The sequence below is a fragment of the Musa acuminata genome, chromosome BXJ1-10, assembly GCF_036884655.1.
Source record: "Musa acuminata AAA Group cultivar baxijiao chromosome BXJ1-10, Cavendish_Baxijiao_AAA, whole genome shotgun sequence".
Classification (NCBI taxonomy): Eukaryota; Viridiplantae; Streptophyta; class Magnoliopsida; order Zingiberales; family Musaceae; genus Musa; species Musa acuminata.
Window position 1 is genome coordinate 28,607,107 of NC_088336.1, and position 23,941 is coordinate 28,631,047.

The 23,941-nt window shown below is 47.0% G+C and overlaps 5 protein-coding genes across 6 annotated transcripts; all 5 read left to right on the top strand.

Annotated features, from left to right (window-relative positions):
• Window positions 1-1,547: 1,547 nt before the first annotated feature.
• Window positions 1,548-3,179, top strand: LOC135595978 (phenylpropanoylacetyl-CoA synthase-like). The gene is made up of 2 exons (XM_065087568.1): window positions 1,548-1,810; window positions 1,970-3,179. Exons 1-2 carry the CDS (start codon window positions 1,633-1,635, stop codon window positions 2,959-2,961), a joined length of 1,170 nt encoding a protein of 389 aa, XP_064943640.1. The 5' UTR covers window positions 1,548-1,632; the 3' UTR covers window positions 2,962-3,179.
• A 1,815-nt stretch (window positions 3,180-4,994) lies between these two features.
• On the top strand, window positions 4,995-5,447 carry LOC135594823 (uncharacterized). Its single transcript, XM_065085333.1, has 2 exons — window positions 4,995-5,250; window positions 5,299-5,447. The coding sequence occupies exons 1-2, from the start codon at window positions 4,995-4,997 to the stop codon at window positions 5,445-5,447; spliced, it is 405 nt and encodes a 134-aa protein (XP_064941405.1).
• Window positions 5,448-9,782: 4,335 nt separating this feature from the next.
• Window positions 9,783-11,763, top strand: LOC135595979 (curcumin synthase 2-like). 2 transcript variants are annotated; one of them, XM_065087569.1, is made up of 2 exons: window positions 9,783-10,060; window positions 10,552-11,763. In XM_065087569.1, exons 1-2 carry the CDS (start codon window positions 9,883-9,885, stop codon window positions 11,541-11,543), a joined length of 1,170 nt encoding a protein of 389 aa, XP_064943641.1. In that variant the 5' UTR covers window positions 9,783-9,882; the 3' UTR covers window positions 11,544-11,763. The 2 variants fall into 2 exon arrangements, with proteins under 2 accessions (XP_064943641.1, XP_064943642.1); XM_065087570.1 differs by lacking the exon at window positions 9,783-10,060 and adding an exon at window positions 10,072-10,352.
• A 3,716-nt stretch (window positions 11,764-15,479) lies between these two features.
• Window positions 15,480-16,936, top strand: LOC135595980 (curcumin synthase 3-like). The gene is made up of 2 exons (XM_065087571.1): window positions 15,480-15,716; window positions 15,820-16,936. Exons 1-2 carry the CDS (start codon window positions 15,539-15,541, stop codon window positions 16,809-16,811), a joined length of 1,170 nt encoding a protein of 389 aa, XP_064943643.1. The 5' UTR covers window positions 15,480-15,538; the 3' UTR covers window positions 16,812-16,936.
• A 2,305-nt stretch (window positions 16,937-19,241) lies between these two features.
• On the top strand, window positions 19,242-20,728 carry LOC103968789 (curcumin synthase 3-like). The gene is made up of 2 exons (XM_009382102.3): window positions 19,242-19,502; window positions 19,601-20,728. Exons 1-2 carry the CDS (start codon window positions 19,325-19,327, stop codon window positions 20,590-20,592), a joined length of 1,170 nt encoding a protein of 389 aa, XP_009380377.1. The 5' UTR covers window positions 19,242-19,324; the 3' UTR covers window positions 20,593-20,728.
• Window positions 20,729-23,941: the final 3,213 nt, after the last annotated feature.

Genomic DNA, 23,941 nt, shown 5'->3' on the forward strand with positions numbered 1-23,941 from the left:
GAGTTCGAGAGTTTGACGTCAAATGAGGATTGAAAATGAGTAGCTTCTTGTGTTCTTAGAGAATTATTGTTAGCTCCACCAACCATTGCCCATTCATTTGACTTCTCTTCTTCACCCAAGCCATTACGTAAAACATTTTAATTCGGCCTCACAGTTCCGTTTGATTGTGGACGATATGTCTTTTTATTGCGTGCGAATCTGACTCAAGAATCGCCCATTTTATTCGTGGTTATGAATTATTCATTCAAGTGCCACTTTCAACTATAGCCTCATATCATTTTCTGCAACGGAAGACTCTTCTTGCCATGCCAGCGTTCGCAGGTTTCAGGTAAAGAAAGATGGCTCCTGTAGTGTAGCAATCTATTCGCACGATCTCTTGTTAGGTATTGACCAACTAAAGCTGCGAAGGAATCTAAAAAATGCACAAAAAATAAAGTAGCTAATCACGATGATGCAACATTACTACTGCCATCGTAAGTCGCATTCGAGTGATCCTAATCTCTACTAAATGACCAAATCATGCATAAAATGGTGTCATGTCATCAAGAGGGAACATAATTACGGATCGATGACCGTAAGTAATCTCTAGAAAATGACCGAATCGTGTATCTGAGTGCATCCGATCGGCATGGTCTGGGAGAGCAGGCAAGCGCTGCTGCGTGGAAACGGAGGAGGCGCACCGAGTCAACGGCGTATGACTCGAGGGGAATGCCACGGTCACTCAAAACGCATACCACGGGTTGACTGCAAGAAAATGACTCGAGTTTACGATTTGCTTCAGAGCTAAGTCATCGATCGAGCCCATCTCACGATGCCACCAACCTCGTTACGCATCCTTGCCCATGTTTCACATGTTCACGCCACATCTTTTGATATTTTCTTGTTCTTCCTTTTTTTTTCGTAATTCGCTTGACTGACTTGGCAAAATACGCAATCTTGCGTCGATGCATAGGTTGATGAATGGTCCGAGATACTTGCGAGCGGATCGTCCACGGCGATAGCGGTATCGTGTGTGCGAAGAAAATGTTGAAATCGATACAGTTGTTTCGGAAGATTTCGGCTGCGTTTTCTAACCAATCCTTGTTTCAGGGACGGACGGACGGACGGACGGACGGCTACTTCAAAATACCACAGTACCAATAAATTCTTGCCTTCACCAATAATTTCCAAATAAGGGAATGAATGCGGTGAAGGAGATGGGTTGCCATTATTCAAACAATCCAATGGGAGTTGTTTTCCGTGATCCGCAGGTTTGGTTGGTGGGTTCCCCGAAATTACCATGTCCGTAGACTGGACTCGGTCCTCCATGGCTGCTCGCCAGTTCCCGATAGGCTGCGGTCCGCGATTATGTTATTTGTGGCGGTTGTCCGCTTCAACTTGTCAGAGTGGGGGTTGGTGACATACGTCGGACAGCGTCTCACCAATCGCCAGAGGGCATCGTCAAACTCCCCATTTCCGACTGAATTATTGCAGGCTGACCGACCCGAAAAGGCTCCCTTGTTTCGTCCCACCACGTGATGTCCATCTATATCAAGATGCCAAGCATGCGCCTTGCTTCGTCCCACCGTCGTTCACCACCTCTTACGATATCCCTCGAGCGATCATTTGGTACATCGATTCCGACGGCAGAGAATGGACAGCGTCGACGCCTTCCCCAGACCGCAGAGCGCCGACGGTCCGGCCACCATCCTGGCCATCGGGACCGCCAATCCGGCGAACGTGATGGACCAGATGGAGTATGCCGATTACTACTTCCGAATCACCAACGCAGAGGACAAGACGGAACTCAAACGAAAGTTCAAGCGCATATGTAAGTACATGGAGCTGTTCCTCCTCCTCCTCATCATCGATTCACGCTCTTCTGGCGTTTCTTTCGCACGTTATGTATATATGTGTGTGTGCAGTGGGTTTTGTGATGATATCTGAGAGGAAAAAACTGATCGTTTGTTGATTCGTTGCATGCGTACAGGTGAGAAGTCGACGATCAAGAAGCGTCACATGAGCCTGACGGAGGAGATCCTGAAGAAGAACCCGAGCCTGTGCGAGTACATGGCACCGTCCTTCGACGCCCGGCAGCTGATAGTGCTGGAGGAGGTGCCGAGGTTGGCGAAGGAGGCGGCCGCCAAGGCCATCAAGGAGTGGGGCTGCCCCACGTCGGACATCACCCACCTGGTCTTCTGCTCCGCCGCCGGGGTGGACATCCCTGGCGTCGACTACCGTCTCCTCCAGTTACTAGGCCTCCCTGTTTCTGTTCGCCGCGTGATGCTCTACAACGTGGGCTGCCACGCCGGCGGCACCGCACTCCGCGTGGCCAAGGACCTCGCCGAGAACAACAAGGACGCCCGTGTCCTGGTGGTCTGCTCCGAGCTCAACGTCATGTTCTTCCGCGGCCCAGACGACGACCACTTCGAGAACCTCATCGGCCAGGCCCTCTTCGGCGACGGCGCTGCGGCGCTCATCGTCGGAGCGGACCCGGTCGAGGGGGCCGAGAAGCCCATCTTCGAGTTGGCCTCGGCGTCGCAGGTGATGCTGCCGGAGAGCGAGGAAATGGTAGCGGGACACCTGAGGGAGATCGGTCTGACCTTCCACCTGGCGAGCAAGCTTCCAGCCATCGTGGGCAGCAACATCGAGCGATGCCTGGAGGGGGCGTTCGAGCCGCTGGGCATCACGAACTGGAACGAGCTGTTCTGGATAGTGCACCCAGGGGGACGGGCCATCATCGACCAAGTGGAGGCCAGGGCGGGGCTGGCGCCGGAGAAGCTGGCGGCGACGAGGCACGTGCTCGGCGAGTACGGGAACATGCAGAGCGCGTCGGTGCTCTTCATCATGGACGAGATGAGGAAGCGATCGGCGATGGAGGGCCACGCCACCACCGGCCAGGGCTGCCAATGGGGGGTGCTCTTCGGCTTTGGCCCCGGCCTCACCGTCGAGACCGTCGTCCTCCACAGCGTCCCTATCTAGTCCGTGGGGGTTGGGATCCCCTCCGTGAAAACTACATTACATCGGTGGCTTTTAACCGTTGTTCTTGTACTACACTGCACGCTGCTAAGACTCGTGGGAGGGGCGATGTCGATTAAATAAGGAATTGGATGGATCTCCCGTCCCGGACGACTTCAGGGCGACGGGGACTCCATCATACGTGGTGTGGAGCATGATACGATTAATGTTTCTTCCTCTTATTTTTCCTGTACAATCCATCGTATGCTGGTTTGTGTCAATGGAAAACTAAGCCAAAGCCTCGTGGGTCCTTTCGGGGTATCAAGCAAAGAGGAGATTGATTGCACGCACCGTAACGAGTGTCTTTACCCGATCGATAAGCTCGCGGATCCAAGAGAGAGAAAATAGAAGAATCTCAACGACTCGATTACTCATGTTTTCTGAATAAAAAATAATCGTTGCCATCGAAGTAGGCGTGTGGTTGAGATTTAAAAGGAGTCGTCCGATGGACGGTCATCCTTTTCCATATTCCGACATAGATATCATAAAATCTGGACCGATCCTTTGTCGGACTATACCAGAGTCTTTCCTCCTGTCGGATACAAACGAAGACCAACCCGGCGCATGATTTCCGGAACCGTCTTTTGACTCCACCACCGTCAGTGCGTATTAATAAGAGGGAAATGGAATGGCAGCTTGCTGGGTGGCCGTCTCCTCGTTCGATCACCTTCAGCAGACAATTGACTTGGTTTGGCTGATATCTATGTCGGACGACTTTTTTTGTTCGTTCGACCCTTGGGATGCGATGGTTGGAGACCGGCTTGGCAGCTTCTTTAGTTCTACAGGTTCCACTTGATGAGGATAATAACGGCGACAAGACTCGACGTCAATTGTCCCAAATAACGCCTCACAACCCCTGATCAATGCAGATCAGAACGTCGATCGAGGCGCATTAACGTTTGCTGAGGCTCTGTTCTTCACGTCACGTCAACACCAATGTCAGACGCTATCAGCCTGCCCCCTGCAAACGAGCACATCATGAAACAGTAAACTACCCTATAAATACCCCTGCATTCCGAACGGAAAGGAGGATGGGGAAAAAACACTTCTTCATCTAAAATCTACTCCACACCAACTAACTTGATCGTCGGAGAGGTCGGGCCGGGCACCCCGACCCGACCTTTGTGCAAGTACGAAGACGACGACTCCCGTTAGGTACTCGGGCGAGGAACTGCCTCCCGGAGACGACGTCACCACCACCTCGGCGGACTCGAAGGTTGCCTCGGGGAGATCCCCCCGTTATCCGGGCCCGAACCAAGCCGTGTCGGCCACGACTTAAGATTGTTTACACTAACATTTTTACACTAGAAGGAGGGCTCGGAATGTCGGGTGATCACCCGAGCGGCTCATATGAGCCCACGACTGAGAGGTCGCATCTGACTGAAGCCTCGGGGGAACATCCCCCGCACGGATACCATCATGACGAACACCCCGCCACGACCTCGGAACGATATTGGTGAATATTTAGCGACCCGGGCATGTCGCCGCCCTATGGCGCCCCAGCCGACTCGACGCCCATGTCACCCGAGGCCTTTCAGGACCTCGCCCGTCAAGTTCGAGCTCTGATGGATATGGTGCAAACCATTATTCCGCTCGTTTCTCATCCGATGCACCCACATGCGATCCGACCACTGCGGCAACAAGAGCCGCCCGTTCGGGCCCACATGACACTTCTGGAGCCCCCCACTTCGCCTCAGGTCCGATCGGCCCCACTCGGGGATCCAGTGATGACAAACCCGAGCGGCCGCCCGGAACCCGAGGCACTCTCTTCGGACTCTCTACGGGCTCAGTTGCGCTTCGTCAGCCAGCGACTCGACGAGGTGCAGAAAGAGGTTCACAGGTCCAAGGGAGAGCTCGGGGAGGATGCACACTAAGGGTTTCCCTTCACACCCGAGATATGAGATCAGATAGTCCCCCCGGACTTCCAACTCCCCTCTCTGGATGCTTACGATGGCTCCACCGACCCGGCGGATCATGTAGCTGCTTTTCACGCCCGGATGGCGCTATACGGGACCTCTGATGTCCTGATGTGTAGAGTGTTTCCCACCACTCTGAGAGGGCCGGCCCACACGTGGTTCCGCGGCTTGAAGACTGAAACGATCGCGTCCTTCGACCAGCTCGTCAATGACTTCGAGCTCCACTTCATGGCCTATGCACGGTCGAAGCCTTCCGCGGCACTGCTCCTTGGACTCAAGCAAAGGGAGGACGAGCCTCTCTCACATTTTGTGGATCGCTTTGCCATGCAAATTCGGGGTTTGCCGGACACTCACCCCTCTTTGTTAGTGTAGGCGTTCATGATAGGCATGCGACCTTCCAGATTCCTCTGGTCCCTCGTGGAGCGACCTCCCACCGCGGTGCCAGAGATGCTCCAACGGGCTAGCCGGTACATCACAGCGGAGACCTGGGCAGCCGGGAGGAGAAGGGACGACTTCCGGCTGCCGGCCCCATGAGAGAGGTCAAGCACCCGCAGTGGCTACCCAATGTAGTCCTCATGAAAGAAATCGAAGCCCCGCCTCGGCCTTTTCCGAGCGAAGGTTCAGTATCTACCTTACCCCCCCTCGGCTCGCTAATTAGCCATGACCTAAACTCTACCGAGTCTACACGGCTCGATGGGAGACAACCTCGAGCCATGTCCCTCGTCCATAGTCTGCCGAGTCCACCTCAGCACGACCGTCCCACCTGCGTCGTGCTACTCGATCGCACGATGCCCGAGACCACACCTGCGCGGTTTGCCCGCCTACGTCGTGCTACTCGGCCACACGATGCCCGAGACCCACACCTGTGCGGTTTGCCCGCCTGCGTCGTGCTACTCAGTCACACGATGCCCGAGACCACACCTACGCGGTTTGCCCGCCTGCGTCGTGCTACTCGGTCACACGATGCCCGAGACCACACCTGCGCGGTTTGCCCGCCTGCGTCGTGCTCCTCGGCTTCTTGCTCCAGAGACACACTTGCTCCTATAATTGCTTTGATATTTCTTATTGCAAGTTCCCTGATCGTTTCTCCTATAATTGCTTTGATATTTCTTATTGCAAGTTCCCTGATCGTTTCTCCTATAATTGCTTTGATATTTCTTATTGCAAGTTCCCTGATCGTTTCTCCTATAATTGCTCTGATATTTCTTATTGCAAGTGTTCTGATCTTTCCTATTGCAAGCTTTCTAATCTTTCCTATTGCAAGTGTCCTGATCTTTCCTTACTGCAATTTTACCGTTACATTTGTTTTGAATATGAGGAACTTTGAATTGTTCTAGCCTTTCATTTGATATATCTCCTGTTTAGACGTAACGATTCGAATCTATGCAACTTCTGATATTCTGACCCTTCTACTTTGTTATGGCTATAACTTCATGTATTGACCTCTGATTTGGACAAAACTTATTTGATCAGAATATAGACTCATAAACCTTTGTTTTGATAGCTTATTTTAAGAATTCGGAGTAAGTTTGTCTGCCAAAACTTCTGTTTCAAATGAGCCTACAGATTCTGCAAAACAGGGATCGTAATTTCTGACCTTTCGATACTGAACTGCTTATAAGTCCCTGTTGCAAACATTGATTTACTCAAAGCTTATTTCATTGGAAACCAGACTCATAGATCTTTCTTTTGATATATGGATTGAAAGATTTGGAATCCAAACACCTGCCTAGTTATCTGTTGAATCTGACATTATAAATTCTGTCAAACAGAGATTTTGTTCTACGACCCTTGTTTACCAAATTATTTGTAACTCTCTCTATTGGACAGTTCAATTCATATGAAGCCTGTCTTATCTGAAAGTATAATCCAATGATATATTTCTGAGTCAATTGGAGCACGATTGATAGTTTGAATCATTTGTTCAATGTGCCTCTTGTATTCTGCCAGAAATCGAGCTTTGGTCGATTTCTAATATTCTGATTTCATTCCTTTGGAAATTGATATCCTTTAGCTTTCTTATTCAATTGAGCTTTATAATACTGCTCTGAATTCTTGTATGCTCTTGTCCTTAAAGTCATTTGCATTCTTGAAAACTATTGTGTAACGTTTAAGCTATATCGTATTGACTTCTATAGGCACATGTATAACCCATGATTCCGCATTTGCTTCGATGTGTGCCTATTCTAGTTTCATTCCTTTGGATATTGAATTATTCTAACCTTCTTATTTGAATTGAGCTGAATATGATTGCTTGGATTCCCTGTATACTCTTGCTTCCATTTCATTCCTAATATGAATACATTTGTGAGAGATTTGTTCCTTGTAGCATATTGTCTTGAAAAGGCACATGTACGTTTTGTTGTTCCGCGTGTGCTTCCGATATATGCTACTTATTGTTGAAACTGCCCTTTTGTACTCTGGTGTGTGGGATTGTCTGGACCTTTGCCAGAAATGGTAAAGGGTATGCGCTATTTGCCCGCTATATGGGGTCCCGTTATGTGGGATATTCTGGACCTTTGCCAGAAATGGTAAAGGGTATGCGCTTGTTGCCCGCTATGTGGGTATGTGATTAGAGCCTGCGATGCTCTGTCGGCCCCCTTTGACTTCACCTAGACGTGGGTGGATGGAGCTCCCAGACGTGGGAGACTTTTGTCAGGTGGTCATTCAGAAATGGATGAATCACATTCTGACTGAGATCCCACTACACCTTCTGTATGTTTGATATGATATCCAGAGCTTTGGTTATGTGTTTCTGTACATGCTTTGGATAAGATTGATATGTTTGCAACGTCAAAGACGACGTTTGAGCTTTTGTACGGTATTTGTTATTGATATGCTCTGAATGTTTCATCCACTGTTGATATGTTTCGAAATGTTCCATATGTCGTTGATATGCTCCGGAACATTTCATACGCCATTGATATGCTCCAATTACTCTGTGCTCCATTTGCTATGAACTGATATGTTCTGAATTGTCCTATCTGCCATTGATATGCTCCAATTACTCTATGCTCCATTTGTTATGAATCAAATATGTTTTGAATGACCTGATACATATGATTTTGTATCTAATGAGATGAGATCCTTGAGAATTCTTGTATTCTGCCTTACATTATGATACCTTACTCGTTTGAAACAGTTCCTTTTGTTCTGAGTATGTTTTGTCACTTGCTGAGTCGTTTTTGGCTCACTCCGTTGTTATATAAATCTTTCAGGTCAGCGTGTCACTCTTCGAGATGTTTGATTTGGGCTGAGGCAGTGGATAGCTATTCAGAATTATGGGCAAGTCTTGTTGGTTGTTATGTTATTGTTGTATAAGCATATTTTGTATGTAATGAAATGTTGTTGATGAATCGAAATGGATATACTGTGTAAAAGTGTTAGAAGATCTCTCTTATTTGGAATTTCGAAATGTTAAACCTAATTTATGATGATATGAACTTGTGGTGAATAGTTGAAGTTCTGATTGTATAATTTATTTAGCTTGTGGATTTATAAGTATTGTTCATGTTTGTCAAGTTGGCTTGGGTTGCCATAAATGTGAATTATCGAGTGATGTGATATATGATTTTAAAATGCACAGGTACGAAGACGAAGACTCCCGCTAGGTACTCGGGCGAGGAACTGCCTCCCGGAGACGACGTCACCACCACCTTAGCGGACTCGAAGACCGCCTCAGGGAGATCCTCCCGTCATCCGGGCTCGAACCAAGCCGCGTCAGTCCCGAGATCACGACTTAAGGTTGTTTACACTGACACCACTCGAAGGGTCAACGCAAATTAAAAGACCGGCATCCCAATCTTCAAACCAAATACCTGTTTGCGTATCGCAGCATGCTCGATAAATTGCTCATGAAAACTACATATTTATCATTTGTTGCGGGCTTCGGATGCTCTTAATTCGGAGCGTTTTGTATCTACGATTGGCTCGGTGGAGATGCATGGACGTCTTAGTCTTATTTCAGCAAATATGGCTACTGTGTTTGCCATTCGGGGTGGGTTCGGTGAAGTGTCCGAATCAAGTCGGTCACGCCATCTAACACCGCGAGGGATGAGGTAAGCTGACGAATGGACAAAGGAATAAACCAACGCTCAGACTGCTGCCTGAGAACCACCAGATGCCGACACATGGACCTACTCCTTGCGTTGGCATCACCTCATGCTGACATCCGCAACGTTTTTCACTTGTTTGGGTGAGAGCAGTCCTTTTCGAAACGACATTTGTCCAACCTGTACGTCCTTGAATGGGTGTCGGGTAGAACGCAAGCGATTGTTATCAACATTAACACTCGAATGATCCACGCAATGGTGGAGAGAGACGTGGGTGGACCACAGCATTAACCTCTTCCTCGTAACCAAGTGGCGAGGATCGGAAGTCTAATTTGTGGCTCGATCGGGTTGGCGAGGATGACTTCCGCCATTGACGTGAATTAATCGATCGACGTCCGGTCACACACGGGAACATACGCGGCGAGAAACGAGTCGGGAGCGGTTGGTGAGGGCCTCGTCTGAGGATGACTTCCTGTCGCAGTATCTCCACCACGACGCTTACGATATTTGCGATGGCTCCCAATAATTATTCCGTGGATGTCTGTATTTTCTCCAAGAGCGTTGAGAGGTAAGCCGCAGCCATCCACGGTGAACGGGAGTAGGTGGAGCAAATGTTTGCTAGCGCCAAAGGAAGACCGAATACAAAGAAAGCATGGTCATCTACAGAGGGAAGAAACAGAGGAGACACGGCCAAGTAAGCTTGCTTGAAGCCTTACAAATTCCATGAGATAAGGTTACCAGAAACGATTATAGCGACTGCGCACGCATACATTAGGAATCCTTGGGAAAGAGGGAAGGGGTGAGGGTGGGTACAAACGGGGGATCGTCTTTCCCTATATATATATCATAGATAGCCGAAGGAGGTGAGTCACTTCCAAGATCTAGATTTTGGAGCTTGAGCTTCGACGCAGGTAAATATGTCCAGCCTCCACGCCATGCGCAAGGCACAGAGGGCTCGAGGTCCGGCCACCATCATGGCCATCGGGACCGCCAACCCTCCCAATCTCTACGAGCAGAGCACGTATCCGGATTACTACTTCCGCGTCACCAACTCCGAGCACATGCAGGAGCTGAAGCACAAGTTCCGGCGCATCTGTAAGAGACTGTTCTATATCTTTCTCTGAAAATTCTTGCGAGTCGACCGTAGAATCTTTCTGCGGAGATGACCACACACACACGCACACGCTTGAACGCTGCGATTCACTCTTTTTTGCCAATCCATTCGTTCTTCTTCGTCTTCGCTTATTTAACGTCCATATCAGACTCGCTCAGAGCAGATATAACGTAATCGTCGAGGGAGGTTAACTAACTTTGCCGTTCATGTTTCCTGCGATTCGCTCAGAGCAGATATAACGTAATCGTCGAGGGACCGTAACGTAATCGTCAGGTTAGACGTGAGTCTTCAACTGGCGTCTTTCTGGTACTGCCTAGGCGTGTTAGCAGTTTAATTATTGCAACAGATCGAGAGGTCCACAATTAGTCTGCAGTACGATTCACTGAAACATGCATGCATCCCAACCAGAGCAAGCAAGAAAAGAGCTACTAACTTGGCTCTGTTTTTTGCTTGCCATGTTCGTCGGACGAAGGCGAGAAGACCATGGTCAAAAGACGCTACCTCTATCTCACGGAGGAGATCCTCAAAGACCGGCCAAAACTGTGCGCCTACATGGAGCCATCTTTCGACGACCGGCAGGACATCGTGGTGGAGGAGGTGCCCAAGCTGGCCAAGGAAGCCGCCGCCAAGGCCATCAAGGAGTGGGGCCGCTCCATGTCCGACATCACCCACTTGGTCTTCTGTTCCATCAGCGGCATCGACATGCCCGGCGCCGACTACCGCCTCGCCAAGCTCCTCGGCCTCCCTCTATCCGTCAACCGCATCATGCTCTACAGCCAGGCCTGTCATATGGGCGCCGCCATGCTCCGCATCGCCAAGGACCTGGCCGAGAACAACAAGGGCGCCCGGGTGCTCGTGGTGTCCTGCGAGATCACCGTGCTCAGCTTCCGAGGCCCGGACGAGCACGACTTCCAGGCTCTCGCAGGCCAAGCGGGGTTCGGCGACGGGGCAGCTGCGGTCATCGTGGGCGCAGATCCCATCCAAGGCGTGGAAAACCCGATCTACGAGATCATGTCGGCCACGCAAGTGACGGTACCGGAGAGCGAGAAGGCCGTCGGTGGCCATCTCAGGGAGGTAGGCCTGACCTTCTATTTCTTCAGCCAGTTGCCGATGATCATCGCCGACAACATAGAACATAGCCTGACCGAGGCTTTCAAGCCCCTGGGGATCACCAACTGGAACGACATCTTCTGGGTGGCGCACCCGGGGAACTGGGCGATCATGGACGCCATCGAGCGCAAGCTGGGGCTCCAGCCGGAGAAGCTCACCACGGCGCGGCATGTTTTCTCCGAGTACGGGAACATGCAGAGCGCCACTGTGTACTTCGTGTTGGACGAGGTCAGGAAGCGATCGGTGACGCAAGAGCGGTCCACCACCGGCGACGGACTGCGGTGGGGCGTGCTCTTTGGGTTTGGCCCCGGGCTCAGCATCGAGACCGTCGTGCTCCGCGGTGTGCCACGCTAGGGATTTCCATCCCCCCGTAATGATGCACGCAAGTTATCATCAGTCTAGTCTAGTGTGCTCTCCAGATGTGTCGTGTGAATTGTGACGACGCTGTAAACGAATCACGCTCTTTCCTTGCTGGGTTTGGCCAAAAAGAAGGGATACGATGGTGGCATGTATGTTCATGAAGAACCATCCCGTGTTCAATGAATTGAACCCAAAAATATCCCTTTTGATCGTACGGGGACATCCTTGTCGATCGCCATCATCTTGAACGAAGCCCAAAGCTCATCGGCCGACTCGTCCTGCGTGTGACAAATGAAATATCGAGCGACAATTGATTAGATGTCTTTACATAGAATAGCTTCGAAATTTCCGAGTAAACTGAGAGTAATCTGTAGCTTAGATTCTGCTGGTGCAAGCTTTTTTTTTTTTTTTTTTTTTTTGCTTTTCGTAGTTAGTTATGAGCAAAGCCAAGTGGATGACATGAGTTTGGGTAAAGCCATGCGGTGCAATGATACCTGATTAGACTACATGGAGTCTAGTCGCTGAGCAATTCAAAGATCCCCGGTAGTTACATCTCCATAAGGAAATTTCATATGGGCAATTGCACCTGATTGGCTAAACCCAAAGGCAACTTTTAAGTGGGTGGGTTCTTTCCTTGAGTGACAAGTAAAAGACAACGGGAAAAAAAGAGGCCACGCGGCTCATGTACTTTCTCTCTCTCTCTCTCTCTCTCTTAGTCACGAGAGCTGCCATGTAGGACCCGCACTTCAGCTCCGACGCACGGGAAATGAAGTGCCACGTTATTTACAACGGAAAAACTATCGCTCGATAATTTATTATGGTAAAAGATATATATATTATTTCTTTTGAGAAGCATCAAATTCTCTTTGAATGTGCATGCTAACGCTATTTGAAGTGGGATACAAGATGGAACACCGGAAGAGGCGCGAGTACAGCAGAGACGCAAAGATGCTTGAAAGGAACAACGAGGACGTAGTCTGAATCTGCAACCAAATGGACGCACCTCGAATATATATATATATATATATCCACCGTTCGAGAAGCTGGAACCATGAATTAAACAGGTAAGTACTGGACCTATAATGCCCTGTGTGGATTTTTGCTGGAAACCCGGCAAAGAACCATAAAAGTACACCTCCTCGTCCTGGGATCAGGTGATCGTCCGGGCCTGGGATGAGGGATTCTGGATTTCTCTGGTAATGCTCACTTAAACCGAAACACAGCATATTTCCACTATGAGACCATAGAGATCTCTAGTATTACACCAATTAAATCGGAAGATCTACATACGTACTATTAGCTATACATCAAGACGTTTCTACGTGCTTGAGATCTTGGCGCCTGCCTCGTCGTGGTGATGGCCGTTCAATTATCGTAGTCCATGATTCGAAAGTGGACTCGGGAAATAAAATATGGCTTCTTCAATATGAGGGGCGGGCAGAGCCAATCGTACTGGTTTCTTTGAAGACCATCACAGATCAGAGAAGAAAAACCTGGCCATGTAACTTTCCGTCTTTAAAAAAACATGTAGAACTAATCAAAGGCCTAAGACATTTCTATAGCTGTTTCCGTGCACCAAACAGGGGGGAGAGGTTGGTGAAGACCACTTGTGTATGTATATAATAATATAATGTTCTCTTCAAAGGTTGGTGAAGACCTTATCGATGATAATGATGGTAGCGTGGACTGATCGTACTCAGGAAGCGATTGAGTCGGGAAATGGAGGCCAGCTCGTGACGGCGTATTGGAAGCCGCAGATGTGCGTGAGTTGCATGGGCGGTAGGTGTGCGTGCTCATCTCCGATTTCAAAGCAACCGGTGGTGAAGTCATATCTCGACCAATTGGGTATTAGTGACTGACTCGTTCGTTGTACGTTCCACCAAGTGCCCGCACATCGCCATCGTCGCTTCTCTCTCTCTCTCTCTCTCGGGTTTAAGCGCACGCTTAAGCAAGCCTTCTTTATCCGCTACCATAGTCTGTCTTCATTTTTTTTTCTTTGTGCGACCAAACGAATATATATTATCAATCAATAATTGATATATCTGATGACAATGTTTCTGGGTGACGGAATGGCTGACCGAATCAATTGCCATCGTCATCTACGTGAGGAGCCAGTCAGTCTATAAGTTTGACTAAAGCAACAATGAAGGTAGGTCTGTTTGCACTTGGACATTCATTTAATAGAATTATTATTATTATTATTATTATTATTATTTCCCTCCTAAGTTGTTTTATTAGTAATTCTTGACGAGATTATAATAACGATGCCTCATCACTTTGTAGTTTGGTTCCAGTGGTTGGGAAAAGCGATTCATATAGGTTCCAGTGGATGGATGTTAACGAAAGTGGTGTACACTAATATTATTTCAATAGATATTTGTATATTGACATGAAAAATATTAATGACATCTTAATCAGTTTGATATGGTTCGGACCCAAATACATACAATTATTCGAGATGTCTCCAAATGTTAAACCCTCGATACGTTATTTTTATGAAGATCAAAGTTAATTGAAACCATCCAATTTTTTTCTTTTACTTATTGTTTGTTTCTATGTCACTACATCGATATTTATTTGACATTTAAAAAAATATTCCTTATATTTTACGATAAGTTGACCTGTCAAGTTAGCTATTTTTAAGATTATTAAAATAGATTCTCATTGAATTTGAGTCGAATAAATCCAAAGCCGTATAACTTTTTATTTAATTCGATCGATCATTCTTAAAAATCTGCACCTCTGATTAATGCACAATCCATCCATCGTTTCATGAGCACATCTGTCTTAAACTGAAATCATAAAATAATTGATATCTAGACAGATGAATCTGATATAAATCATACGATGAAGAACCAATCACTCAGATCAATGGATGAAGAACCACATGAGTCGATATATAGCAATCCGAATCACTCAGATCAATGGATGTCTTTCCCTGCTGATCTCGACCCAGAACCAATCTGTTGGTAGTAGTGGTAGTACGCGGGTTTCATTCATCTCGACCCAGAGAAATCTAACTGCGAGTTCGTAATTATATTCCGTCGGCCATGAGTACGCGCGTTTCTGTTCATGCTTTGAGGTATTGCCGATGCTGGTGGTAGTGGCGGTGGCCGCCGAAGGTCGCACCGAAGCAACCCAAGAGTCGGGAGTTTGAAAACCCGATCGGAATCGACCAAGTATGCTTCCTGCAAATATTAGCAAGCGGATATATCCGTGCTGAGATCTCAGTCGTTAATAGCTTGTTTGTTTTGCCTCATCACATCCGAACAACTCGTTGGAATACTGCGTATGTCAACAGGCTATTCGAAGGGTCTTGTTGTTTGTCACCGCGGATGAAAATGACGACGGCGGTGCAAGGATTGGCTTGGTTTTGAGAGGCGGAGCCGAATGAGTGCCAGTCCATTACCGTGAACAGGAAAACCCTGGCCATGTCTCTTAACGCTAAGAAATCATATACGTAGAGACAATTCGAGGCCTACGAAGCCATAGATATCTAATACTGTTTGCTGGATGCAAAACGAGGCGAGAGGGGGTTGGTGGGATGCAGTGGGTAGGTGAAGACCACTTGTAAATAATCAAGTATTTTATTTTCTTTCTTTCTGAAAAGGTTGGTGAGAATACCTAAACCAATATAGTATGGACTCACCCCGCAGTTGAATGCAATGGGTTGACTCGGGAAGAAGGGCGAAGTTGGTGGACAAGCTCCGGATGACGACGACGTACATATATCCAAGCAATGTGTCATCCATCCATCTATTAATGTTCAATAGCCCCGCCACTTTGGTGCTACCGATTCGTTCAACGTTCAAAGTAAATGCCTACTCGATCAACGGAAGTTGGCATCGCCTAACCGTGGCGGAAACAGAGGATACTGTAACACTGACACCCGAAACACCCTATATAAAGCATATGACGGAGGAGAAACTCCCTGCTCATCATCCCACTGTTTTATCCCGCATCACTCATCCGACGTTTTTGCTGCAACTATGGCTGGTATCAGTGCCTTCCGAAAGGCTCAAAGACCTCAAGGTCCAGCCACCATCATGGCCATCGGGACGGCCAATCCCCCCAACCTCTACGAGCAGAGTACTTTCCCGGACTTCTACTTCCGGGTCACCAACTCCGACCACATGCCAGAACTCAAGGACAAGTTCCGCCGCATCTGTAAGTTTATATCTGTGCGATACGATTCTTCGTCGAAACATACCTTTCTTAATCGGAAAAAGAAAAAGGCTAACATGCGCTGTCGATCGCTCTGTACGTGAAGGTGGCAAGACCATGATCAAAAAGCGGTACATGCACCTCACGGAGGAGGTCCTCAAGCAGAAACCTGGAATGTGCTCCTACATGGACCCCTCCTTCGACGAGCGCCAGGAAATCGTGGTGGAGGAGGTGCCGAGACTCGCCAAGGAAGCCGCCGCCAAGGCCATCAAAGAGTGGGGCCGCGACAAGTCCGGCATCACCCACTTGGTCTTCTGCTCCACCAGCGGCATCGACATGCCCGGCGCCGACTACCGCCTGGTCAAGCTCCTGAACCTCCCCCTATCCGTCAACCGCATCATGCTCTACAACCAGGCCTGCCACATCGGCGCCCAGATGCTCCGCATCGCCAAGGACATCGCCGAGAACCACAAGGACGCCCGTGTGCTCGTGGTGGCCTGCGAGCTCAACACGCTCATCTTCCGAGGCCCAGACGAGCGCGACTTCCTGAGCCTCGCAGGCCAAGCCGCATTTGCGGATGGAGCAGCAGCGGTCATCGTCGGCGCGGATCCAATCCAAGGCGTCGAGAAGCCCATCTTCGAGATGATGTCTGCGGCACAGGTGACGGTACCGGACTGCGAAAGGGCCGTCGGAGGCCATCTCAAGGAGATCGGTCTCACCTTCCATTTCATGAACCAGCTTCCCATGCTCATCTCCAACAACTTGGAGAACTGCCTCCTGGAGGCGTTCAAGCCATTAGGCATCACCGACTGGAACGAGGTCTTCTGGGTCTCCCACCCGGGGAACTGGGGAATCATGGACGCCATCGAGAAGAAGGTGGGGCTCAAGCAGGAGAAGCTCCGCTCGTCGAGGCACGTGTTCGGTGAGTACGGGAACATGATGAGTGCCACGGTTCTCTTCGTGATGGACGATGTGAGGAGGCGGTCGGCGGCGGAGGGGCGGGCGACAACCGGCGATGGGTTGGAGTGGGGAGTGCTCTGCGGCTTTGGACCGGGCCTCACCATCGAGACCGTGGTGCTTCGCAGTGTGCCTCTTTAGATTTCCCAGCAGAAACAGGACGTTTTATGTACTGTAAATAAAAAAAAAGGACCTCAATTACGCTAAAATGTGTGTGTTCTTAAAATAAAAATTATAGCTCGTAATTCGCTAGTTTTTTCTTTCGATTTTTTTGTTAGTATGTTCATCGGGTTGCTCATTACAAATAAACCTCCACCATCTATCACACTACTGTAATCGTTTTGATCCATGATATGAGTAATCTTGACCAGTTATATATACATACATACATACATATATATATATATATATAATTATAAATCTGTATTACTGATTATTAATTAATAATTGTTCACTATATTTATCTTCCTGTATTTACCATCGGCATGCTCCGTAATAAAGGTTATAAAAACGGGTCAAAGTCATCCGACGACTAAACTAAACTGTGGCCTCTTAATTAACATTTTTAATCTTTCAAAAACAAATGATCGTATTACAATTATCGATCTATCTATATAGGCCTAAAATATAAGAAAAAAAGTAATTAATAAGAAAGAAAATAAAATAAAATCATGTCAACATATTATTCTATCTTTCATTAAGATACATTGTTGGTTCTTTCTTCTCTTTTATTGTTTTTTTATTATTCATTATTATCGATCTAAGAAATAAAATCATATATTATATATCAGTTGAATCCATTCATCATCAACCCAAAACACTTTGGATTGATTCTTTTTCTTTAGATGTCTATAAAATATGATTTGATTTTCATCATCATATATATATATATATATATATATATATTAATGAGAAAATAAATATAGTTATCTAGTTATTAACCACATTTCTCTTTATCGATAATACACTAATGATCAATTATCATCCGACACATAATCATCATATTGAAGCTATCATTTAAGAAAAAGATCTAAGCCACTTTCTATCTATCTATCTGACCGCATGGACTAAAGTCTAAGACAGATCGTTTGAGGACAGATTGTTTGAGATTCTCCTACATGTGAATAAAATGTCAAAAAAAATTTATTGAGATAAGTATAAATTGTTTCCTCTGAGTTTATGTATAAAAGCTAATCTCGACAGTATATCGGGAGCTTATTCTTTAAGAAAAACTTATATCCACCAAGTGATCTCGATCACTAACTTGAGCATCGAAGAAATCAGATTGAGAAATTTTCTTTGACATCGATCTTAGTACAGGTAACGTTTCGAGATCTCAACACGATTATCTCGGAGCTACTTTAAAGCCACCTTAGTCACCATCTCGAATACGTCTACGTCCTTGAGTTTGGACTACGTCGAGTTAACTCAGACATCAATAATGTTTCCCGTAACACCTCACTCGGTGAAAACACTAGAGTTTAGCAGCTTGTTATAGACTTTTATGATATTTTTTCTACCGTTTTAGCTAATATTTACGTGTCTATGTATCTAACGATATATTCGATGGAGATGTGGTGAATCTAACTGTTCCTGGCTGTAAGATGAGTACAGAGTACGTACTACTGTACAATTCTTTTCTATACGAGAAGAGGCCAATCCTGGACGCGGATCATTGATCAACCCAGGAAGCATCCTCCTTTATTCGCATTGCTTTCCCACCAAATTTTTGTTTCTTTTACTTGGAACATCTTGCTTTACTTTATTCACATTGCTTTCCTACTTTTTGTTTCTTTTCCTTCCAACATTTTACTTCTTTTTTTTAATTTAATATTTCCCTTTGCACTTATCACAGGGCACTAACAAATAACAGATGGCCTGTTTGCACATCGACTCCGGTGGAAACCACCGAGACTTCGGCGGTCCCATCGGACACGCGTTGTTAGAGGATAAAAAAGGAATGAGAGCCAGAGGTCAGGCATCTCCAATCGGACATCCCAACCATGGAGTCCACAGCAAGAGCATTTGGTCTGATCTGGAATAAGCAGACCCAATCAAACGCGGGTTCCAGTTACAGCTCTTCACGAACGTCACCCAGCACGTACAAACCCTTTTTATCTTCTCGAGAAGTCAATAGTTCATGGAGGAAATAGTTTGTCGAGTAATCTTTTTCTAGGATGCATGCCGAACACGTCCATTAGTTGACGTCAGGCAAGCTGTGACTAAAAATTCCATAGTTTTGGAATCTGTAAGCAGGCCGGGAATTGGATGCCGAGGAGCTTCCCACAGATTATGCTTCTGGTCGTTTGGATGGTGACGCATCATCGGCAATGAGATAGTGGCAGCCGACAAAACTACACCACCGTTCAGCACCAGAAGGGGGGGAAGGTTGACGATTTCCATAACTTGAAACTGTCAACAAAAGTTAGTCAAGTGTCATGTGCTCCATTCAACGTTTTGTCGGTCAACACCAAGACTTGGCTCCACCAACCCACTACAATGATTTGAATCCATGTTGCATGAGAAGCTGCACGACCAAACGCCGGGGCGTCCATATAAGAGGGTGGCGGAGGGGAGCCACTCCGCACCCTGCAAGTTGCTAACTTTCACTTGCTGTTACCGCTGGTTCTCGTCCAAGTCCTAGAATTGCGAAGATGGTGAGCATCGATGCCTTCCGGAAGGCCCAAAGACCTCAAGGTCCGGCCACCATCATGGCCATCGGGACGGCCAATCCCCCCAACCTCTACGAGCAGAGCACTTTCCCGGACTTCTACTTCCGGGTCACCAACTCCGACCACATGCCGGAACTCAAGGAAAAGTTCCGCCGCATCTGTAAGTTTACATCCGTGTGTGTGCTCGCGCTGCGATTCTTCGTCTAAACAGTACTTGAGAAAAGCTAATTCGCTCTGTTGCTCGCGCTGTTCACGAAGGTGGGAAGACCATGATCAAGAAGCGGTACATGCACCTCACGGAGGAGGTCCTCAAGCAGAAACCCGGAATGTGCTCTTACATGGACCCCTCCTTCGACGAGCGCCAGGAAATCGTCGTGGAGGAGGTGCCGAGGCTCGCCAAGGAAGCCGCCGCCAAGGCCATCGAAGAGTGGGGCCGCGACAAGTCAGGCATCACCCACTTGGTCTTCTGCTCCACCAGCGGCATCGACATGCCCGGCGCCGACTACCGCCTGGTCAAGCTCCTCGGCCTCCCCCTATCCGTCAACCGTATTATGCTCTACAGCCAGGCCTGCCACATCGGCGCCCAGATACTCCGCATCGCCAAGGACATCGCCGAGAACAACAAGGACGCCCGTGTGCTCGTGGTGGCCTGCGAGCTCAACACGCTCATCTTCCGAGGCCCAGACGAGCGCGACTTCCTGAGCCTCGCAGGCCAAGCCGCATTTGCGGATGGAGCAGCAGCGGTCATCGTCGGCGCGGATCCAATCCAAGGCGTCGAGAAGCCCATCTTCGAGATGATGTCTGCGGCACAGGTGACGGTACCGGACTGCGAAAGGGCCGTCGGAGGCCATCTCAAGGAGATCGGTCTCACCTTCCATTTCATGAACCAGCTTCCCATGCTCATCTCCAACAACTTGGAGAACTGCCTCCTGGAGGCGTTCAAGCCATTAGGCATCACCGACTGGAACGAGGTCTTCTGGGTCTCCCACCCGGGGAACTGGGGAATCATGGACGCCATCGAGAAGAAGGTGGGGCTCAAGCAGGAGAAGCTCCGCTCGTCGAGGCACGTGTTCGGTGAGTACGGGAACATGATGAGTGCCACGGTTCTCTTCGTGATGGACGATGTGAGGAGGCGGTCGGCGGCGGAGGGGCGGGCGACAACCGGCGATGGGTTGGAGTGGGGAGTGCTCTTCGGCTTTGGACCGGGCCTCACCATCGAGACCGTGGTGCTTCGCAGTGTGGCTATCTAGATTTCGCAGCAGAAACAGGAATCCGGTGGGCTTGTTCGTACCGTATTAAGTGAATTATTTCCGTTTTTATTCTTGCGGTGGAACTCCATTTGGCTTTTAAGCTTAAATAAAAAGCTGCACAGAGTTAACGTACAAATTTTTGTTTGATTATTATGTTCGTCTCATTGCTTAACACGAATGAACATGTGGTTTTCAATCCAAGATGATGATTATGATAGAATGAAGAATGAAATCGTAAAGGTAAAAAAACACGCATCAATTAATTTGATACGATATCTATTTATACATGTTGAAAGTGAGTATTTTGCTCAACTGAAAAATGAGATTTTCTCGTTAGAGAAATCTCATTCACTATGCAATTGGAGAAATCTCTTAGTTATCAAATTAAGCGTATGAATAATTCGGACCTCACTCGCTCTAATTCTTTGACGTTTAGTATTACTCACCTATTAATTTCTAGACTTAAACGATGATCTCTACTATAAACATTTAGCATCGGCAAATGAATATACCATTCGATATGTCAATCCCTTATCGTGGAATGAACTGAACTCAGAACATTGTCTATCCCTTCGGATGCTCGCTGACCTTTTCTCCGTGCGAGCATACGATTTGGCATCTTCCTCTATCTTATCATCTAACGAAGGCCGTGAGGTTCCTGCTCATCTTCGTAGAGAGGTGACCGAATTGGTCGCCGCATCGCTTTCCCGATGTCGCGGTTGGCCAGGGGAAGGTGATGCACATTTTCACTGCTCCAAGCTGGAAGGTTACGGTCCTCATCTGGTGCCGTCGAAGCATAATTAAGAGAAGGATCCCCGAGAGATGTTGATGACTTCTTGCCATCGGTGCATAGCTTATAATTCTTCTTCGGTCTCGTGTTGTTGTCCTCTGCAACTTTTGTTGACCATTCGTTTCTAGTCTTGAAGGTGGGAGCCGTCCTCGGTAGTTGGACGGGGCCGGCGTTGAGTTGAAATTTCGACGAGCATATATGAGCGACATTTGTCAGTCGCAATGAAATTATGCGCATTGACTATTTACGAGTCCCTCTGACCGACCGACCGTCGATGCAATTGCAATGGAGCTGCACGCGGAAGACGGATTAGGGTGCGGTCTTTCTAAAAGAGTCGCGAAAATAATAACAATGATTGGGATACTAGTAAATTTCATTCAGTTTTAACTGTCAAGTATTTGAATCTATCCTAAATTTGTTTCATATGATATCATTTTTAATTTATATTCGATAAAAAATATAAAATCATCAGCTCATCATTCGTCTCACCAATAACATGTCAGGTTAACACGCTTCAGTCCACCAAGATAAAAGTCCAGAAGTTAACTTAGGTAAGTTATTGAGTTATTGAGCTCCTTAGTTATCGAGGTGTAAAATATTCATAAGAATATTTTTGATCGATTATGAATTGGCTTTTTAGCGAAATATTCATAGGAATATTTTTGAAATATTAGAATGTAGTTTGAGTCAGTTACGAATCAACTCTTCGACGAAATATTCATAAGAATATTTTTAAAAACTTAAAAGGTAGTTCGAGTCAATTATGAACTACCTTCATATAATATTCTTTCTCATTAAGATTAATATAAAAATATTTAATTTTATATTAGGGAGGAGAAATAGAAAAAGGTGAAACTCGACTACTAACTTAAAGCATCAAAACAATCAACTTGGGTAACTCTCTGACCTCGATCTTTGTACAAGAAATGAGTCTAGAGTTATCGAGCTCTGCCTTGGTCGATTCCTCGTATATGGATTGGAATCGTATTGATATGAATATCAATAATAATTTTCTTTTATAATATTCTTTTCCAACAAATACCCTAGTATTTGTTGGAAAAGAATTATAAGAATCACAAAAACCCAAAAACCCAAATTTTGTTAGTATTATAAGAATCACAATGGATGTCGATGAGCTTTTCATATTCCAAAACGAAACCCGATCTTCCTATATCTTTTTCTCCTATTCGATAATATTAACTCAACGTCGTTCTTATTAAAAAAACACCCACGAAGTGCTCAATATCGAATTAGTTTCATCTTATTAGACATCGACTCGAAAGACAATTGTACAGAAACTCCTCGACGACTAGTCCGCTACGCACCGCACGCGAGTTCACAGCTGTAGACAACCCCACGCAGATTTCAGTGATCCATTCGACGTCGAAGTAAGAAGCATGTGTTGAAGACGAAGTCCGTTTGCTCCATCTGCTTGGTGAATGCACGCGAAGTCGATAGGCCTCGCTCGCCTGCAGACAAGGCAGTGCATGCGTACGTCCAACGTAAGCATAACATGTATATATGTATATGTATATGATCGATAATTAAATGAAGGTTACGTAAATTGTTTGGGAATGCGTGCAAGGTGATCTTGCCAAAAGCGGACAAGATGATGCAACATGAGCACCTATTCAAGGAACCATCGGTATTTCTGCCCAGCGGTTGGTGTGGGTCGTCCATGTCCATGACATGTGCTATAGAAGTTGCTAGGCAAGTCAATGCCTAGCCAGTCAACCACGCCCTACCGCGTCGTTCATGTGACATGGAAATGGGAAAGCGTACATCATCACATACGTCCTTTCTTTCATGCATGGATCAAAAACTGAGGGCAAACCATTCATGCATCCAACCATTAAATTCCTCCGTTAAGTGGGTGGGAAGAGACCGAGCGATGGACTCGGAGCAGCATCGATCGAGTCAGCAAGCATCATCTTACTTTGTTTACATTGCTTTCCTATCTTTTAGCTTTCTATTTTGCTTTAGTCAAATTGCTTTCTATTTTGCTTTGTTTCCTCGCTTTCCGCTGGCATCAGCGGTAAACCACATGGATGATATACGAGCCACGCGTCGTCCGTGTTCGATTTGGACATTGCAATACACGGTTGTTTGTGATTGGCTGAAGCTTTTACTTACCCAAAATGATACAGACTAAAACGAAATCGCTTGGTCTCATCTGGCGTAATCAAACATGGAGTCGAGTTCCTCCACCGGTTCACAAACATCGTCGAGCAATCTTAAAAGCCTTTGGTCACTTAGGAAGGGCTCTCTCCGTTCTCAAAGAGCCATTAGTCATAGTTTCGGAACACTTGCTTTCGATAGGATGTTGGTTGACTAATCATCCATAGTGGCGAAATGTTGAAGAAAGTGGGGTTGGTGAAGAAACTGCCGCAGACTGTGTTGATCAAGTTTTGGATTGGTCAGAATCAGCAATAACCACGGTTGGTGGGTAGGCGAATTCGAAACTCTACTTTCGATGGATCCTGACTCCCTCAGTCAAATTAACCACGTGGGGGATCACCTACATTCAACGTTTTCATCGGTCAGCTGGAAGACTTGGCT

Bases quoted from the DNA above. Each gene is read 5' to 3' on its own strand.
- LOC135595978 (XM_065087568.1), top strand. From the start codon at position 1,633: ATGGACAGCGTCGACGCCTTCCCCAGACCGCAGAGCGCCGACGGTCCG. The intron at 1,811-1,969 runs GTAAGTACATGG...GCATGCGTACAG, and splicing joins ACGAAAGTTCAAGCGCATAT to GTGAGAAGTCGACGATCAAG.
- LOC135594823 (XM_065085333.1), top strand. From the start codon at position 4,995: ATGGCGCTATACGGGACCTCTGATGTCCTGATGTGTAGAGTGTTTCCC. The intron at 5,251-5,298 runs GTTTGCCGGACA...CGTTCATGATAG, and splicing joins CTTTGCCATGCAAATTCGGG to GCATGCGACCTTCCAGATTC.
- LOC135595979 (XM_065087569.1), top strand. From the start codon at position 9,883: ATGTCCAGCCTCCACGCCATGCGCAAGGCACAGAGGGCTCGAGGTCCG. The intron at 10,061-10,551 runs GTAAGAGACTGT...CGTCGGACGAAG, and splicing joins GCACAAGTTCCGGCGCATCT to GCGAGAAGACCATGGTCAAA.
- LOC135595980 (XM_065087571.1), top strand. From the start codon at position 15,539: ATGGCTGGTATCAGTGCCTTCCGAAAGGCTCAAAGACCTCAAGGTCCA. The intron at 15,717-15,819 runs GTAAGTTTATAT...CTGTACGTGAAG, and splicing joins GGACAAGTTCCGCCGCATCT to GTGGCAAGACCATGATCAAA.
- LOC103968789 (XM_009382102.3), top strand. From the start codon at position 19,325: ATGGTGAGCATCGATGCCTTCCGGAAGGCCCAAAGACCTCAAGGTCCG. The intron at 19,503-19,600 runs GTAAGTTTACAT...CTGTTCACGAAG, and splicing joins GGAAAAGTTCCGCCGCATCT to GTGGGAAGACCATGATCAAG.